The sequence below is a fragment of the Letharia columbiana genome (genome assembly GCF_014066305.1).
Source record: "Letharia columbiana isolate WasteWater2 chromosome Unknown Sc0000005_s0, whole genome shotgun sequence".
Classification (NCBI taxonomy): Eukaryota; Fungi; Ascomycota; class Lecanoromycetes; order Lecanorales; family Parmeliaceae; genus Letharia; species Letharia columbiana.
In genome coordinates, this window is record NW_023501041.1 from 1,363,451 (window position 1) to 1,382,960 (window position 19,510).

The 19,510-nt window shown below is 41.7% G+C and overlaps 2 protein-coding genes across 2 annotated transcripts; both read left to right on the top strand.

Annotated features, from left to right (window-relative positions):
• Nucleotides 1–1,569: 1,569 nt before the first annotated feature.
• HO173_002716 (uncharacterized protein) lies at nt 1,570–11,436 on the top strand (the record flags this gene model as incomplete). Its single annotated transcript, XM_037304648.1, has 3 exons — nt 1,570–1,628; nt 1,694–1,729; nt 1,782–11,436. 3 exons carry the CDS (start codon nt 1,570–1,572, stop codon nt 11,434–11,436), a joined length of 9,750 nt encoding a protein of 3,249 aa, XP_037168741.1.
• A 668-nt stretch (nt 11,437–12,104) lies between these two features.
• On the top strand, nt 12,105–15,049 carry HO173_002717 (uncharacterized protein; the record flags this gene model as incomplete). Its single annotated transcript, XM_037304649.1, has 6 exons — nt 12,105–12,112; nt 12,294–12,309; nt 12,372–12,429; nt 12,489–13,144; nt 13,202–14,977; nt 15,032–15,049. 6 exons carry the CDS (start codon nt 12,105–12,107, stop codon nt 15,047–15,049), a joined length of 2,532 nt encoding a protein of 843 aa, XP_037168742.1.
• Between the last annotated feature and the right edge of the window lie 4,461 nt (nt 15,050–19,510).

Here is a 19,510-nt window from a genome sequence, read left to right on the forward strand (position 1 = left end):
TTATTATTAATATATTATTCTAAACTACTATAGCGAGAACTTTATATAAAATATCTCTTATAAAGACTTATTTTATCTCTATAAGTAATTTTAAGAGATTTAATTAATTTAACTTTATAATTTTATATATTATAATTTCTCTATCTTTTAAAGCTATAGCTAGCTTAAATTCGATAAAATAATTATTTATAAAGAGAATAGAGTTATAAGATAATATATTAATAATTAATTTAAATACTATAGCTGTAAATCTGAAAAGTTTCTTTTCATATAATTTCCATAAGATATTCGCTAATTTTATTAAATCGTTTAATTTTATAGCACGATTTTTTAGCACGATATTTAGTCTATTAAGTAGACTTTATTTATATTTAATTTTTTTCGTTAGTTCTATTAGTTTAGTAACTTCAAAAAATTTTTCTAACTTTAAAAATTTTTTTTATTCACTCTTATTAAATTTTATTTATTTTTTTTTTTTTTTATATATTTTTTTTTTTTTTTTTAAAAAAAATATTTTTTTTTTTATATTTTTTTTATTTTTTTTTATATTTTTATATAATTATTTTAATTTTTTTTTTTTTTTAATTTTTTTTTTTTTTTTAAATTTAAATTTTATATTTTTATTTTTAAATATTAAAATTTTATATTTTATTATTTATTTTTTTTTTTTTTTTTTTTTTTTTTTTTTTATAATTAAAAAATAAAAAAAAAAAAAAAAAAATATTAAAAAAAATAAAAAAAAAAAAAATTTAATAAAATTAATTTATAAAAATTATAATTTTTTTTTTTTTTTAAAAACAACAAAAAAAAACAAATTATAAATTTAAAATTTTAATTTTAATTTTTTTATTTTTATATATTTTTTAAATATATTTTTTTTTTTTTTTTTTTAGATCTTATATAGAAGAATATTAGATATAATTATAAATATAGCCTTTATCGTTAATTACGAAAAACTTTATTTTTTTTTTTAATTAACTTATCTAGAGCTATTATAAAATAATATATATATTCTATCTTCTTAATTATATATTTATTAATTATAATATAAGAACTCGAGGTATAAAGCTTCTTTTAATTACTTTATATCTTACTTATAAAAAACTAGATTATTAATTTAATTTATAGATTCTTTTTACTCGTATATTTATAATAAGATATTTCTAAAAATTTAATATAAATATAATCTCTTATATAAAATAATAAAAATATTACGAAAAGAATAAAAAAATAAGTTAGAGTTACGATATGAGTAAAGTTTTTATTTAGAGTTATATCGCTAAATACGCTAACTATATTAAGTTCGCGTGCCGACAGTCCTAAAAGACGCTTATACCGTTTTGAATTCTGGGGAGAAGGCCGCTGCTGTTAAGAGGGGAGGCCGGGTCCGTAGCGCCGGCAGAAAGTTCCCCAAGCGCCATGATTGCCTTAAGTAAGGATACGCCCTACCGGCGTTCATTCATCTTGCATACCATCGTGCTTTGAATGGTATTCTAGAGGTAATTCGACCACATGTACCCCATACAGTAACAATGAACCTGGCAGCGTCTGGCCAAAGCTTCACGAGGCATGGGCGGGCATACTCTGACTGCGCGATCGTTGAATCTCCATGAAGGTCGATTCAATTGGTGCGTAGGATCAATGTCGAAAGATATTTGGAAGACATTTGAAGTAAAGCTGACTAGTACGACAGGGTCTTCCTCTTCTGGTATATCGTCTCCTCTGCATTGTAAGTGCTCACGCCCAACATTTGAAGAACTGAGATTTGACTTCCTCTGCAGAGCTATCTTGTTCCTCTTCTATTTCAATCGCCTCTTCGCTAGTTTTGTCTCATGTGGGATCAGAGCATATACCTGGCACCGCTATCGTGTGTACATTGATATTCAGGCGCTTCAGTTCTCACTTCTGGCGGGTCGCATATTTTTCAAAGGCTTGCGCTACCACGGTCAAAACGAGTCCATTTTAATCCATGATGGCTATATCACATGGAGATATTGGCTACGTCATGTCCAGGAGCTTGACTGCAAGAACTCGAATGGAGGATCTAAGGCACCTGCGCCCTCAGATAACGACTTTAATCCCGCTGATGGAGGAAGGACCAACGGAGGGGTAGAGGAGAATGGCGGGAATGGAAGGTCTCGGCGGCTGCCCTGCAGAGTGCTTGTGAAAAGTCGAGGTGTAGAATGGTTCATCTACAATCGGAGTCCAGCGTATGACGCCATCCTTCAAAGCATGAAAAGTCAAGAAGAATTGGACCACACCAGTGCTAGTCCCTCGGCCCAAAGGCCGGCGGAAACAAGCAAGCCGGATTCGACCCCCAAGTACCGCAACAGCGCTGACTCGTTCCATGAAGAGGACGCGCTCTCATCGGTTGAGCAAAAGGAGGAAAAGGAGGGCGAAGATGATGACACTGTTGCTGATTCGGATTCGAAATCAATAATTACCGACAGCTCTGCTCATTATTCGACTACGACATCTAGCGCGCTGCCCGGTTTACTGCATATGCTTCCAGTTGGAATTGAATGTAACAAAGGCGCTGTTGTAATGGGAAACCGGAACACGCGTTCGATCCTCACCGCCAAGTTTGACAGCGCCGCTGGGCAAATCGACGCTCGGACTTCCGGAGCTGTTGATCAGTACAAACAGGTGTTTGATTTCGCCTTCTCTCATCCCGTGATTGAGTTCAAGCACAATAAAGACTTCACGGAGTCGCAGACGAGCGAAGGAGCTAAAACATTTTCGAGGAGCAGTAGAGCGTTCGAGGAAAAAACCCAATGGTTTAGACGTGTAGATCACAGGAGGCGATTTCGCGACATTTGGATCTCATTTCGTGACCTTTTGCCTTATCACAGAGGTTCTGTGGAGTCACTGATTCATCCGCACCCAAAGTCAGGCGGCGCTCACAAATCGAGTGACGACGATGCTGGCGTCTTCGGGCAGAATCGGTGGCTGGGACTTACTCGATATCTGGACGATGATGATGACCTGATCGAACAGGAACGTTGGAAAGCAATCGACTATGGCGCATTTCCTACTATCGTTGACTCGCCGCAAATTTCGATGAGTATTTATTGGGATGTTCCTGGTCTGGTTCCGCACCTAGAGAGTACTCGTAATCCTCCACCTGGGTTCGAGACAGACATCAATGGGGACACTCCCCCTGACTGGGGTATAGAGCTGAAGGTTCGAGGGGGGAATATTAGCTACGGTCCGTGGGCTGATAGACAGCGCGCGGATTTGCAGGCAGTATTCTTTCCGACGCTCTACAAAGATGCTGTCCCCGCCGCAAAGCTACGACCCGGACAGCCTCGAGTTAGCACTGTGCTGAAAGTTGTGCTCGAGATAGAGGAACAGACTACACTCCGAGTGCCAACGCGAGAAGATTCCAAAGACTGGAAATGGAAAGGACGTACAGTCGCCTCAAGTGCGGCGGAGGCCAAACGAAAGAAAATGAAAGGCCATGCCAAGACCAATAAGGGCATGAAAGCGAGCCTTTCTCCGGAAGCACGCCCTTTTGGCTGGCTAGACATTAAAGTCCTGCCTGATTCAACAGTCAGTTTCGCTATGGATCTGGTGGCTAGTTCCAGTGGATACATGAATCACGTCGATTTAGATCTCAAAGGAGTTGAAATGTCGTCAAGTGTCAATCACGGCCTGCTTTGGCGGTCCCAGTCGCAGGTCGTATCCTGTGATCTTTCCAATCCTTTGCGCTGGAATGCTTTGCGTCAGTGGCACGTGGATATTAAAGGCAATGGCTTAGAGCTATTTATGCTCCGTGATCATATGTTCTTATTGACTGACCTCGTCAACGACTGGACTTCCGGTCCTCTGGGAGAGTTTCATACCTTCGTTCCGTTCGAATACTCCATTAGTCTACGTTTCGCTGATTTCAAGCTATATCTCAATGCTAATGATTCAAACATAGTCAACAACCCATCAGATCTCGATGACAACACTTTCGTTATCGTTTGGGGTCAGAAACTGAAAGCTGATCTCGTGATTCCCTCGAAGAATTTCCGTCCTGCAAAAAATCGAGTAACATTCAACATTGTGGCTACGGACGGAGGATTCGAGCTTCGGACCCCACCGCGCAATACGCAGCACACCTACCTAGATAGTCCAGATGTCGCCACTCTGAAGGATCTCAAGATAGATGGATCGTATAATTACTTCACCACTACGTCACCCAGCTTGACGGACATTCTTCTCCTAAATGTGCTTGGTGTAGCGCCCCAGTTTGATCTGTATGGTTTCCTGATACGATACCTCATGAAGATCAAAGACAACTACTTCGGCGACGACATACATTTTCGCACTTTAGAAGAGTATCAGAGTCAGATCAATACAACCGAAGGAAAGAATTTGGATGATCCAGCTTCTGGACAGCACAGCCGCCTCAGCAACGACCTAGATGTTATTCTGGGTGTTGCTGCAGAGGATTCATGTGTCCTTCTCCCCGCCCATCTCTACTCGTCCGAAAGGAATGTTAGGCTCGAGATCCCATCGATAGTCGCGGATCTTCGTATCACAAATTATTACATGGATCTTGCCATCACGTTTAGCCCTATTGCAATCTCGCACACGTCTCTTTTTGGCCTTCGCCAACCCGATCCTGAAGCCTATTCGAGTACACAAGTGTTCATCGATGGTCTTGAGGTCTTTGGTCATCGACTGTTCGGCTTGCCTCCTACTGAGCCAACATATGTCTGCAATTGGGACTTTGACATTGGATACGTACGAGGTGAATGTACGGTCGACTTCTTGCACTGTCTCTCAATGGCACTCAGATGTTTCACCTTGTCGTTCGACGACGCTGAGAATGCCCTGCCCCCTTTGAATCCACCAACAATACACGACGTTACATTCTTGCGTGCTCGAGTACGACCGATCCTCGTTGGACTACGGATCGACCAAACGGCCTTCCTTCTGAGTACTCAAGAGGTGAAATTTGAATACAATGACTGGGCCAGGTCACAGTTCTCCGATCGCTTGTACGTCCTTGTGCCAGATTTGGCTCTGAGTGTAATGGATGCACATGGGGTGTCAGTCGACCGAGGCCTCCAGAGATCCGTCGCCAATACTCATGCATACGTGAAATTGACATTGGAAATGAGTAAAGTCAAGCGTAAACTGGACTTCAATGCGGACCGTCACCTGCAACAAAACCACATTGCTCTGCACGATTCAAGAACACATCGAGTTCCGTGGCTGGTCCTCGAACAGGACCCACCTGGTGCTTCGAGCAGTCGACCGACAAAGCATAGGCCACCCGCAATGACGTTTCCCTCCATGCCCGAACCAGTATCAACACCAGTTGGTATGACGGCTGATGAAGATTCCACAATATCGGGCACAGGCTTGTCGAAAAAAGCGTCTAGCCGTAGAGTTTCATTCCTAAGCACAGCCTCGTCAAGACAAGGCATGGTTGGTATACGCGATAGTGGCAATAGAACATTGCATCGCCAGGAACGGCATGCAAGAAGTCCGCATTTACGCTCCCAGGGCACGGAATATCATCCCACAGTCGAAAGCCGGGTGAGTAAGGAACCTATTTCACCCCTAGGACAGCAAGACTCTCACATCGACTCTTCAGTGAAGCAAGCGTATTTCGCTCGCTCGGGGCTGGCTTTCACTAGTCCGTACAGACAACCATATTTCCCTCTCCTTGCGGTACAACCAGACATTAGCGATGTACCAATTTCCCCGAAGCACTTGCCCTTTGACGCGTTCGTGACCGATAGCAATGCGTCGAACATTCCGAGGCCTCACATCTCCGATCAAGGGACGGAACAGTCCAGCTTCATGGTGAATTTAGGCCGAGGCGTTCAGACTTTATGTACACCTAAAGCACTTCTGGTGGTGACTCAGTTGCTTGCACGGTTTCAGACTACCGACGTAGTGGCCCTTTTAGACACGTTGCAGCTTGATGCAATGACAGACGTTTTGAGTGCCGAAGCAAAATGCACGGAAGGCGTCCACATCTCGGACGTCAGGATTTTTGTGCCTTCGGTAGGTGTGAGATTTATCAGCACAAACAACAGCAAGCCAAATGATACCAAGCGCAATGAGCGTTACGATGTGATCCTAGAGAACCTTGCTGTGACCGCAAGATCCTCCGAAAACTTCTCTAACATCACGCCGTCTTCCCTGGGTTCTCAATCTTCCTTCCACATAGTCCTTGATAAAATGATCTGCTCAGCGAGGGAATCCAGGAGCAACAACGCAGAAGATCAAGCCATCATAAGCCTTTCTATTCGGGACCCAGTGGCGTGGATGTGGCGTGGCACGAGCTCAGCTGCTGAATTGCAGTTCCAGACTCTTGAGATAGAGAGCGCAAGCAGGAAAGTCAATTACATCTCATCGCTAGTCCAGCAGACTTTAGTCATGTCCGAGGACTTCGTCCAGCGTTTCAGAAAGATCGAGACCGAGCGAAAGTCCCGCCTTCGGCTACTGGTGCTACTACTTACTGTTGAGGGAAAAGATGTCCCAGATCCGCCATTCCTGACTAGCGCTTCATCTGTATTGCGTAGCGCGTCTCACCATCTTAGGACTAGCGACTCCTGGAAAATGATGTCTCGTCTTCGCTATCTACATTGTTGTCTGCCAGCTCATTCTCGAGACAAGATCCACGCGCAATGTGTCCATAAATTGGCTTCGTGCCCGGAGGATGCTGGAAGTCGGGTCATCGCGAGCTTCGACCACTGGCGTACGTGGGACTTGGCTCATGTACGATCAAGTCTCTTGATGCAAAAAGTGTTCGGTCAGTTGTTGACTTCACCTGCACGAGAGATCCAAAAGCCGGTGCCTACCAAAGCTACTCTTCGGGCAGGAGCTATCCAGATCCTTGTCGAGCCAGGGCCGAGTCAAAATAAAGTGGCCTTCGAAGAACTTATCATCGGCGCTGCTCTACACCAACCCAATATACCCCAAGGTGTCTCTTCTACGTTGCAGCCGTCACCTTCGACAAGGTCAACGATTCAAGTACACTGTGCCAAGGTCGCCGTCCGTCTACATTGGGCTTTGTTGGAGCTTATTGAAGACCTGATAGAAACTATTCAAATTACACAGATCCCATATCGGAAGAACACAAGCAGCCTTGAAGCAGCTTCTCGTTTACCACCCCAAGACTCGTGCTTGCACCTTGCAGTGTCCTCCGATGTCAGCATTCTCACTTTGGATTCGAATAATCTTAATATAATATCGCTCTGCCAAGGCCTCCGCGTCTCCATCGTCTCCTTGCAAGAAGGCGCTGACTCGAGAATATCGCTATTAAGTGTACTCGTGGATGCCGATGCAGCGACCTCGGAGATCCAGCGTCGGTCTACGAAGTTGACTCTATACAAGCTGCGACAGCCAAAAGTCTTTGGCTCTAAAGATGGCGCAATGGACAGAACCGCCGAGAAACCGTGGAAAGTTGTTGGCTCCGGCGAAGACGTGACTTTCTCAATTTTGGCGAATCCGTTAGAGCTGATCGAGGTTGCCGACAGCGTCTTGAAACACGAAGTGGCACACATCACCCAATGGGCGAAATCTCTACAGCTTGCTAGTTCTCCTGTCCAATCGAAATTCGCCCACCGATATCCTGCGGGCCTTCCCCAAGTCCATGTCGCTTTGTCCCTTGACTCTTATTTGATAAGTCTTAATATGTTGCCATCTTTGACGTATCAAATTCGTGGTGAAGGAGCTCGCACTTCGCTCAGATCAGCGCTGCGTGGAAGATATGACTCTGTACTTGATATCGATCTGAAGCAGCATTTCCACGTCTTCAAATCCTCGGTGAACGATCTGTCGAATGAGCTGTCCACTTTGCACATGCCCCCGGTCAACGTTCGTCTTAGTATTAATCTAGACCCAAGCCAGAGGTCAGTGGTATTCAGTGCTCTGGTGGAAAGCATTGTCTTTAATGCATCGGCTGTGCATGCCATACTCACTGCTGTCAATCGACCGGAAATGGCCAGCCTTGGAGAGAACATAAGGGAGGGCGCCTCGTCAATTCAAGATCGTTATAAGCAAATCTTCGGCACAACGAAGTCTCGCAATGAAATCTTGTCAACGGAGCCATTCCTGTACAATGCGTATGTTACTTTATTGAGTCTGGCAGTACAAGCCAATACATCAGACGCTTTGTCTGCTGCACCGGGAGCCCAATTGCAGATAACGATGGGCCGTATATCACTAAAAACAACGAACAGAAATTTGGGCCATGGAGCCGTAATGAGGTTTCCCGAAGCGGAGGTTCAATTCAAAGGCATACAGCTGAAGCTCTTGCGCTTTGACAATGACGAAGTACGTGCGTGTGGTAATGTAGCAATTGGGGCTGTCATGAGAAGCACGTCGAAGCCAAATGACCAAGGTGAATTCGTCCGTGCCTTCCAAATCCAAAGTAGCAGCCTCCAGATCAATGTGTATACCGATACCGCTTCTGTTGCAGTGGCCATACTTGCTAATTTGCAAGATACCCTCAAGACTGTGGATTTGTCACATGAAGTCCAAAATCTGAGAAGGTTGAGGCATGCAAGACTGCGCAGGAATGCTGCAGATCATGGTACTGTCCGGAAAGACGAACGTCATGGTAATGCGGAAAGGGCTGCTCTTTTCAGTTCGATGTATTCTTTGGAGATGACAAACATTTGTGTCGCGTGGAAGATCGGAAGCTCTATACCCATTTCTCCAGGTCGGGAGCCTGAGGATCTTATCCTTTCCTTCGCCAAAATTGACCTTTCCACCAAGAAGGACAATGCGGCTCGCCTGCTCATTCAGGACTTTCAGCTGCAAATGGTCCCTCATTCAAAATCATCGACGGTTCGATCCCAAAACTCAGCCCTTCTGCCAGAAGTAGTCTTCAACGTGGCCTACGTATCCACAGGACAAGACCGCAGACTAGCGTTCCAAGCTGCCGGCAAATCACTGGACCTTCGGCTAACATCCCATTTCATTCTGCCGGCGAGCGATCTGCGACGTTCTATTGCCTTGTCAATTCAGCAAGTGCGAACAGCGACGTCCGATTGGAATGCATCTGCTACTACGGGTGGCGGTCAGAGAAAGGCGTTGTTGAGCGACAAAAAGCTTGCTTCACTTCTTGTAGATGCCGATTTTGCAGGTGCCGTGGTATTTGTACAAGGCCGAAGCCTTGTAGACGCCCATTCATTGGCTCTCAATGTCCTTCGAGGCGTGCGGCTTCCACAGCACGGTCGTTACAATCAGTTCACCCCAGACAATGCAAACAACAGCAGTACAACCCTGCGCGCGCCTGGGATCGCCTTTAAGGTCGAGTATCGAAACGGAGGGCCCGATGATCAATCTCTCAATGCGGAAATGAAGATCGATGCATCTTCAAATATCTTGTATCCGACGGTTGTGCCTTTGATCATGGAAATTTCATCAAGTATCAAGGACGTCGTTGGAGACTCTGGCGTACAAGAACAGGCGGCCAAGCCTAGCCTCCCTCAGCCGAAGTTCCTTGGCGATGAGAGACTCCGCGGCGCAGATCCCGTTGCCATTTTTGGTAATTGCAAACTCAACTTGGGTCTTCGCATCTGCGGGCAGGAATTCAGCCTAAGCTGCCAGCCTATTGCACGTGTTGCAGCGACTGCACGTTTCGATGATATCTATATCACTGTCAATACTGTCCAGTCAAATGAGCACGGGAGATTCTTTACGGTGTCTGCTGCTTTTACTAGGCTACATGCATCTGTACAGCATGTCTACTCGCGAGAGTCGACCGGCAATTTCGAGGTCAATTCGATTGTCGTGTCTTTGATGAACAGCAAGCACGTTAGCAACGCCAATGGCATTTCTGCAATTCTCAACATCAGCCCGATGAAAGCACAGGTCAACGCGAAACAGTCACAGGACTTCTTGCTGTTCCGAGAAATATGGGTGCCTCCAGAGATCCGAAGATCTGCTTCCGCTGCTGCGCCGGTGCCGGCATCAGAATCTCAGGCCTTCATTGTGCAACGCTACCAGCACATCGCTGCGGCGGGTGCGTTCCCCTGGAACGCCACTGTCTCCATTGCTGAGCTCGACGTTCAGCTGGATCTGGGACAGTCGCTCGGTAAATCTGCTTTCATCATCACCGGCTTCTGGATCTCGTCCAAGAAGACGTCAGATTGGGAGCAGAATTTATGTATAGGGTTCGAAAAGGTGGCAATTAACAGCACTGGCAGAATGAGTGGCTTCGTCGAACTGCAAAATTTCAGGGTTCGCACATCAATACAATGGCCAATTGTAGAAAGGGCGCACAATCAGACGCCTTTGGTACAAGCTTCTCTGGCCTTTGATGGTCTGCGAGTCAAGGCTTCATTCGACTATCAGGTTTTCTTGATCGCAGATATCACTATTTTCGAGTTCCTCATGTACAACGTCAGGGACCTCCAGCACGTCGGCCGTGACAGACTGGTCGGCGTTCTTGATGGGAACAAAGTGCAGGTATTTTGCACCACGACCAGCGCTTCACAAGCCATTGCTTTATACCAAGCTTTTCAGCGACTATATCAGGAAAAGTTAACGGCGTATGAGACATCTCTTAGAGACATTGAGAAGTTCCTGCGTCGAAAATCTTCTATCAACCCATTGGCTATGCGTGCAGCTGTAAAGAGGCAAGGGGAGACTGGCGCAGAAGTCAACAGATCGCCCCTCCGGCTGCAAACCAATGTGGTAGTGACGCTCAAGTCAGTCAACATTGGAGCTTTCCCCAGCACCTTCGTCGACAGTCAAATCCTCAAATTGGAAGCGTTCGATGCTTCAGCTCGCTTTGCGGTTGTCCTAGAAGACGAAAAGATCCATTCCACCCTTGGCATGACACTGGGGCAACTTCGCGTCGCACTCGCGAACGTCACTCGGGCTAGCGTTCCGAAGATATTGGGTGAAGTCTCGATGGTAGACGTTGTGGCCTCTGCAACAAATTCGGGGGGTGGTACCATTCTAAAAGTGCCAAAAGTGGTAGCGAGTATGGAGACATGGCAGAGCCCTGAATCGACCCACATCGATTACATATTCAAAAGCTCTTTTCAAGGCAAGGTCGATGTGGGCTGGAACTACTCGCGGATTAGCTACATTCGAGGTATGTGGACCAGTCACGCCCGTTCATTGGCACAGCGCCTAGGGAAACCTCTACCACAGTCCGCTGTCCAAATAACAGGCGGACCTCGGCTCGAAGGAGAAGATGAAAGTCGGAGACCTGGTGAGGGCGAACAAGAGAAAATTACAGCAGTTGTCAATGTGCCTCAATCGAAGTATCAGTACACAGCTCTACAGCCACCTATCATTGAGACACCGCAGTTGAGGGATATGGGCGAAGCGACGCCACCGCTGGAGTGGATTGGACTTCATAGAGAGAGGTTACCAAACCTGACTCACCAGATAGTCATCGTGACACTTCTAGAAGTAGCCAAGGAAGTGGATGACGCTTACTCGAAAATTTTGGGCTCCTCGTAGCCCGCGTGAGTGGGTAAGAAAGCATTGATCAGGAGTCTTCAGTGTGTCCATCAGGAAAAAACAGAAAAAAAGAAGAAAAAAAGAAGAAAACAAGGGGTTCCTGGCCTTTGCTGGAGCGCAAGAAGAGTTTCTTGGAGTTTGAGCTCTCGCTTTTTGACCACTAGATAGATACCCCTGCATACAATAGCACTTTGTTTGTACCATAGCGGGACAATGTGGACAATCACATAGAATGAATGACCAACATTATAGAACCTTTACTTTGTTTCTCGCCCTATGACTCATGGGAACGGAGTAGTGTGACTGTCGAAGACAAATCCTACAGTTGAGTCTCATCTCTGACAATCCCGGCATGACTCTTTTCACTCTTTAAAGTACCTTAGTCTTTGCCTTCACTAGCGCACAAATATCAAGCGAGGGCGGGGCAAAATTTTAGTGTGAGCTTGTTAATCAAATTATCCCACAGTTACCTTCTTCAAAACCCCCCTCACCTTTCAACATCACCGCAAAATACATTCCCCAACTTTTACATCCTCTGCTTCCTCCGCCGAAGCTCTCGACGTTGTTCGAGATATTCAGCGCCACAGGTCGAGCGAGCCCTCGATCCTTCACAGCGGGGTAATACCTCATACACAAATATCGAAGCCGTTCAGAAGAAATCCGCCAAGATGGTCAAGTAAGTCGTTCCAAAACACGAAGTAGACAAAGGGAATCAAGATGCTCTCTCCACAGCCTTGTAAGCTGTTGGACTGCTGCAACGCTTCACCTGCAGCTTTGACGCGCAAAACTTCCATCAGATCTCTCCCACTTCCCATCAGCGTATCAGAACTTTATGGCTAACACTATAATTTACACAGCTTTACCGTGGAAGAGGTATACACAAAGTCGAGATTGTATAGCTGGGATCTTTGGCAGGATGGCTAACAGTTCCCAAGATCCGTGCGCTCATGGACAAGCCGGCAAATATCCGAAACATGTCGGTCATTGCCCATGGTAGGCCTCCATCTTCACGCTTTTTTGTTCAACTCTCCATTAACCACGCATTTTGATAGTCGACCACGGAAAATCCACCCTTACCGATTCCCTAGTCCAGCGCGCCGGTATTATCTCCGCCGCCAAAGCAGGGGAGCAGCGTTTTACGGATACCCGCAAGGATGAGCAGGATCGATGCATTACCATCAAGTCAACTGCCATCTCCCTTTACTCCCATATGGCCGATGAGGATGATCTAAAGGATATCCCTCAAAAGGTCGAGGGAAACGATTTCCTGATCAACTTGATTGATTCACCCGGCCACGTTGATTTCTCTTCTGAAGTTACTGCTGCTCTCCGTGTCACCGACGGTGCTCTCGTTGTGGTCGACTGTGTCGAAGGTGTGTGCGTCCAAACCGAGACCGTCCTTCGACAGGCCCTTGGTGAGCGTATCAAACCTGTTTGTATTGTCAACAAGGTCGACCGCGCCCTTCTTGAGCTCCAGGTCTCGAAAGAGGACTTGTACCAATCCTTTTCAAGAACCATCGAGTCCGTCAACGTGGTCATTTCCACATACTTTGACAAAGCACTTGGAGATGTTCAGGTCCAGCCGTATCAGGGCACTGTGGCTTTCGGGTCCGGTCTTCACGGATGGGGTTTCACTGTCCGCCAATTCGCCGTCAAATATGCCAAGAAATTCGGTGTGGACAAGTCCAAGATGATGGAGCGTCTATGGGTATGTATCAGACAGACCCTTCATATGGCCTCATGATGAAGCTAACGGTTACTACAGGGCGACAACTACTTCAACCCAAAGACCAAGAAATGGACCAAAGTTGGGGAGCACGAAGGCCAACCTCTAGAGCGTGCCTTCAATCAATTTATCCTGGACCCAATTTTTAAGATCTTCGGCGCTATCATGAACTTCAAGAAGGACGAGATCCCAACTCTGTTGGCGAAGCTCGAAATCAAGCTTTCTGGTGAAGAGAAAGATTTGGAGGGCAAGCAGCTTCTCAAAGTCGTCATGCGCAAATTCTTGCCTGCTGCAGACGCTCTCCTGGAGATGATGGTTATTCACCTGCCGTCTCCCGTGACTGCCCAGAAATACCGGGCGGCAACACTCTACGAAGGTCCTTCTGATGATGAGTCGTGTATTGGCATTCGAGACTGCGATCCCAAGGCCCCACTCATGCTTTACGTTTCAAAGATGGTTCCGACCTCTGACAAGGGTCGTTTCTATGCCTTTGGACGTGTTTTCTCCGGCACAGTGAGATCTGGCTTGAAAGTCCGTATCCAAGGCCCCAACTACATCCCTGGTAAAAAGGAGGACTTGTTCATTAAGGCCATTCAACGCACCATTCTCATGATGGGCCGCAACATTGAGCCAATTGAAGACGTTCCAGCTGGTAACATTCTTGGATTGGTCGGTGTAGACCAGTTCCTGCTCAAGTCTGGTACTCTCACAACATCGGAGACCGCCCACAACCTCAGAGTCATGAAGTTCTCTGTTTCACCTGTAGTGCAGCGATCCGTGGAAGTGAAGAACGCCAATGATCTGCCAAAGCTTGTGGAAGGTCTCAAGCGCCTTTCGAAGTCAGACCCCTGCGTCCTAGCCTTCATCAATGAGGCAGGTGAGCACATTGTGGCTGGTGCTGGAGAATTGCATCTGGAGATTTGCCTCAAAGATCTGGAAGAAGATCATGCCGGTATCCCTCTCCGTGTCTCAGATCCTGTCGTGTCCTACCGTGAATCTGTCGGTGGAGTTTCAAGTATGACAGCCTTATCGAAGTCGCCAAATAAGCACAATCGTCTGTATGTCACGGCACAGCCATTGGAGGAAGAGGTCTCCAGAGACATCGAGTCTGGCAAAATCAGTCCCCGTGACGATATCAAGGCTCGTGCTCGTGTTTTGGCCGATGACCATGGCTGGGACGTTACGGATGCACGAAAGATTTGGTGTTTCGGTCCTGAGACGACTGGCGCCAATTTGCTCGTTGATCAAACCAAAGCTGTGCAATACCTGAACGAAATCAAGGATTCCGTCGTCTCCGGCTTCCAATGGGCGACGAAAGAAGGTCCTGTTGCTGAGGAGCCTATGCGCTCGGTCCGTTTCAATATTATGGACGTCACACTACACGCTGACGCTATCCACCGTGGTGGTGGGCAGCTGATTCCTACTACCCGGCGTGTGCTATACGCTGCAGCTCTCCTTGCCGAGCCTGGTATCCTTGAGCCCGTTTACTTGGTTGAGATTCAGGTCCCCGAGCAAGCCATGGGCGGTATCTATGGTGTGCTTACCCGAAGACGAGGCCACGTCTTCTCAGAAGAGCAGCGACCCGGAACACCTCTTTTCAACGTCAAGGCCTACTTGCCCGTCAATGAATCTTTCGGCTTCACCGCTGACTTGCGCTCGCATACTGGTGGGCAGGCCTTCCCTCAATGTGTGTTCGACCATTGGCAGATCTTACCTGGTGGTTCGCCTCTTGATCCGTCCACAAAACCAGGTCAGATTGTGCAGACGATGCGAAAGAGAAAGGGTATCAAGGAAGTCGTGCCTGGTGTTGAGAACGTAAGTCAATCTCCAACCCTTGTCGACCACCTTCTGGCTAACGCTTTTTGGCAGTACTACGACAAGCTATAGAGAGCGCGCATCATGGGCCATACACTTAGATCAAAAGTCATATGCGCATATGCGTGAGCGTTTCCGCGCCCACATGAGATTCGCCATGGTTACGAATTCGAGGAAACGATTCATGTCAACGAGGAAGCGAACTGTGCTTTTGAGGTATTAGAGAAGTTGGAAGTTTTTGAATTTTCTTCGAGATTTGGTGCGAGAGTCCAGCTCATGCAGGAACAATGTATATAGCTTGGGCTTGAATTGAAAAGTCCGCATCAAATCTATGCTCTTGTCAATTCATGTACAGTCGACCTAGGCTATAACGATTCGCCACATAAAGAAATTCTGGTTGTAACGATTGCATAGCTATAAAAAAAAAATTTTTTGTTTAAAAAAAAAAAAAAATTTAACAAAAAAAAAAATAAAATTTTACCCAAAAATTTTAGTAATATCGTTATATCCAATGGCCTTAAACAATGTATTCTCGCCATCGTCGCCGCCATTAAGATAGGATTTCAATGGTCCCCGGGAACCTACCCCCCCCCCCCCCAAAAACAAAAAAAAAAAACGGGGGGGAAAAAAAAAACGGAACACGATAAGATCTACGTCTTATACAATGCGACTGAATTAGATAGAAAGCGTAAGATAGAAGCGCTTTAGACTTAGTTCTTAGAGAAATATAATTATTAATTAAATTAATCTACGATCTTTAAGAGCTTATTAGCTAAATTTTAACGACTAGATAGCGAAATCTCTTATTTTAATTAAAAGAAATAGCGCGTATATAAGTAGTCGAATCTAGAAAATATATTATTCGATTAATAATAGCGATAGTAGAAAAAGAAGGTTATAATTATTAAAGAGATTCTTAAGAAGATAATCTTAATATTCTAAAATAAGCTTTTCTAATATAACGACGAATCGTAATCTCGCTTTTTTATTAGTTAATTAAATATATTTAAAACTAGATATAAGATTAAGAAGTTTTATTATTATAGCGAATTTAGAGCGATAGATCGCGTAGTTATCGAAGAAGAGCTTATAAAGTTATATAAAAATTTAAAAGATATAAAGCTTAAGAATATCTTTAATATAAATAAGATAGATCTCTTCTAGAAAATAAGCCTTAACGATACGCTAATAACTAAGTAGACTATTAGCGATAAGTATAAGAAGACTTAAATTATAGCGAATTTCTATTATAATATAACGGAAAGTAGAAAGCTAAAGCTATAATTTATTAAAAAGATAAAGATATTATAATTCTTTAATAACGCTAATATAAAAGTCGAGAATCTCGCTATAATTTAAAGATTTAATAGAATAGTATAAATAACTAAGATAATCTTTAAGAAGTATATACTATAGTTCGATAATTAAATCGAGAATAGAAAGGTTATTCTACTTATCGATAGATTTTTAATTTATAAAATAAGCTTAAATCTTCTACTTAAGATACGTTCTACTAGTTTATAAAATACTACTATTATTTTTCTTTCTATTAATATAATATCTATTTATTAATCTCTAAATTAAGATATTATTCGTATTTAGAAAGTATATTATAGAAAGAGATAGCTAAGCTATATATATTTAAAATACGATATAAATAGAGACTTAATTATCTCGATAAATATTCTATAAGTTATACGATAGAGAATCGCCGTCTAAGAGAAAGATATAACGTCTATTATAATATATAATTACTAAGTAAAAGCGCGAATTCTTAATTCTAAATATAATCTTATAATTAAGTATATTATAAGAGCTATAGACTAGATTAAAAAAGTTATATAGAATACTAAGATTTATAATAATATATTATCTTAAATAAATAAGCGAATTTAGACTTTAGCTTTCTAGAAAAAGATTAAATTAATAATATATATAGCTCGTTTTCTAAATTCTATTAATAAGAATATAGTTAATAAAGATAAGAATATTATAAATTTAATTATAGCTATCTATAGTTATAAAGAACGAGCTTATAAGACTAATAAAGAGAATATTTCGATATCTTATATTAAGAATTTAAAGACTTTAAAGCTATTAAAACGTCTATAATTATATAAGAAATAATAAAACGACGGCGATAATATATTAATTATACGTCTAAATCGATATAAGAGAGAGATTAAGGCTTATAAGACTTCTACGTAAAAGTAGATATCGATTTAAACGTATTTTAATAGTAATTAATATAAATCTAGACTTAACGATAATTTAATTATAACGATACTATCTTTATAAAACGATATATCGTTATAGCCTAGATAGACTATATTTATATTATACGTATAGTTCGATATTCTTCACAGAGACAGCTAAACATAGCGATAAAAGCAGTATACCCCTATATTCTTACGGCGAAAAACGGCTGACACTACGACAAAACTACTTTTTTTTTCTTATTCTATTTTTCTTCTTCGCGATTTCTAGTAACTCTTTTATAAATATTCTTTTTAGAATATTCTTAACTTTTCGAGAGGTACTTTTAAAGATATTCTTTAGAGATTACTCTTCGAAGTACTCTTTCGAATACTCTTTCGGATACTCTTCGAAGTACTCTTTCGAATACTCTTTCGGATACTCTTTTAGATACTCTCTCGAATACTTATAACGAATAATAATTAATACTATAATCGAATATTTTATAAAGTTCTTCACAATAAAAAAAACAATAAAATTATTCTATAGGACTTTCCGCGGAATTTCCCGCGATTTTTTTTTTTCGAGTATTTCTTCGAGTAATTAGCTCGAGTAAATCTTTAAGAAATCTCTTAAATAACTCTCTAAGTACTCTTTAAAATATTCTTCTTAAGTATTTTCTAAAGTATATTATTAAATAATCTCTTAAATCCTTCTTAAATATTCTTTAAAGAATTCTCTAAAGTATCTCTTTAAAATATCTTTTAAAAAAATCTCTTTAAGTATCTCTTCAAAGTCATGAGAAAAAAATTTAAATTTAAGAGAAGAAATTAATTTTAATTTTATTATAGTATTAGTCGTTATTCGTTATTATTCGTTATAATTCTTAATTATTAAAAAATAAATAAGTTCTCGTAAGTATTCTTTATCGAAATGTGGCCCCCGCGTATCTCAGCTACCATATTTTTGGCCCCCGCGTATCCCAGCCACTATGTTTTTAGCCTCCGCTGATATGGAATTCAGCCTTATAAGGCTTAGCATAAAGGCTTGACATGCGAGTATATTAGCAAGTAGATTTCATTAGCTAGAGAATTAATTTACCTATATATATAGCTTTTATAGTATACTTTTATATTAATAATAGTAATATTAAATTAAGTATAAGTAAGTATTAACTTATCTACTTACTACGCTTTCTTTATTTAATAATTATAAGTTCTTAATAACGAGTTAAGAAATTAATCTTACTAGATTTATTTCTTTAATTAATTAAAGCTTCTACTCCGCTATAGTAATAGACTTTCTACGAAGTTAGATTATCTTATTAATATTACTAGTCTTTAATTAGATAAATAAAATTACTATCGAGTTACGAAAATAATTTTATGAATACTATATTACTAGAAGGCTTATTTTCAATAATTACGTCGTATTAAGAAACTTATTTTCAACGTTATTTAGAAACTCGGATTTTCAAGCTATGTCTTTCGAAAAGGTCTTTAAAGAGATTATTATCTCAGTTCTCGAGCTTCTTAAATAGCTATATCGACGTTATCGATTACTAAGATTTAAGCTAGCTTCTTAATTAGTTAAAGATCTTATTAATATTAATTATTAAATTTACAGATTTCTTTTAATTATAAGCTAAACTTATTAATATAAGATTTTTAAGATCGTTAGCTATACTATTAACTATATTATTAATAACTATTTAAAATTAAAATCAAGACTAGCGCCGAGATCGTTAAAATAAATAAAAACGTCTTTAATAAAATCTTCTATCTTCTTATATAACTAATCGATAGATCTATTTATCTTTTATAGAGCTATTAAAGTATTTAATAATTAAATTTATAATCTTCGAAGTAAGTTAAAGATTACGTAATATCTTAGAAGTAGAGATTCTTCTTTTACGAGAATAACGCCTTATAATTCTTCGATAACTATATTATTAATAACTTCGAATTCTTTAGAAAATACTGATTTCTTCACTAAAATAATTTTTATAGAGAAAGAGATCTATAATAATTTAATTAATTCGAAATTTTTATTAAATATAACTTAGTAGATAATCTCGTAATAGCTATAAGACTTTATTATTAATATTATTAACGTAGTAGTTCGAACTCTTAACTTATCGCTAGAATCTTTAAAATCTTTAAAACCCTCGAGAAATAATAATTCTATTATTAAAGCAGAAATTAAAAGTTAGCTTAAATAGAATCTCGGCGAATTAGAATTCTTTAATCTTAATTATAACGAAAAATTCGTTAGTATAAAATCGCTAATCGAGTATATCGATAAGAAAACGTATTTTCTAGAATATATATCTATTCG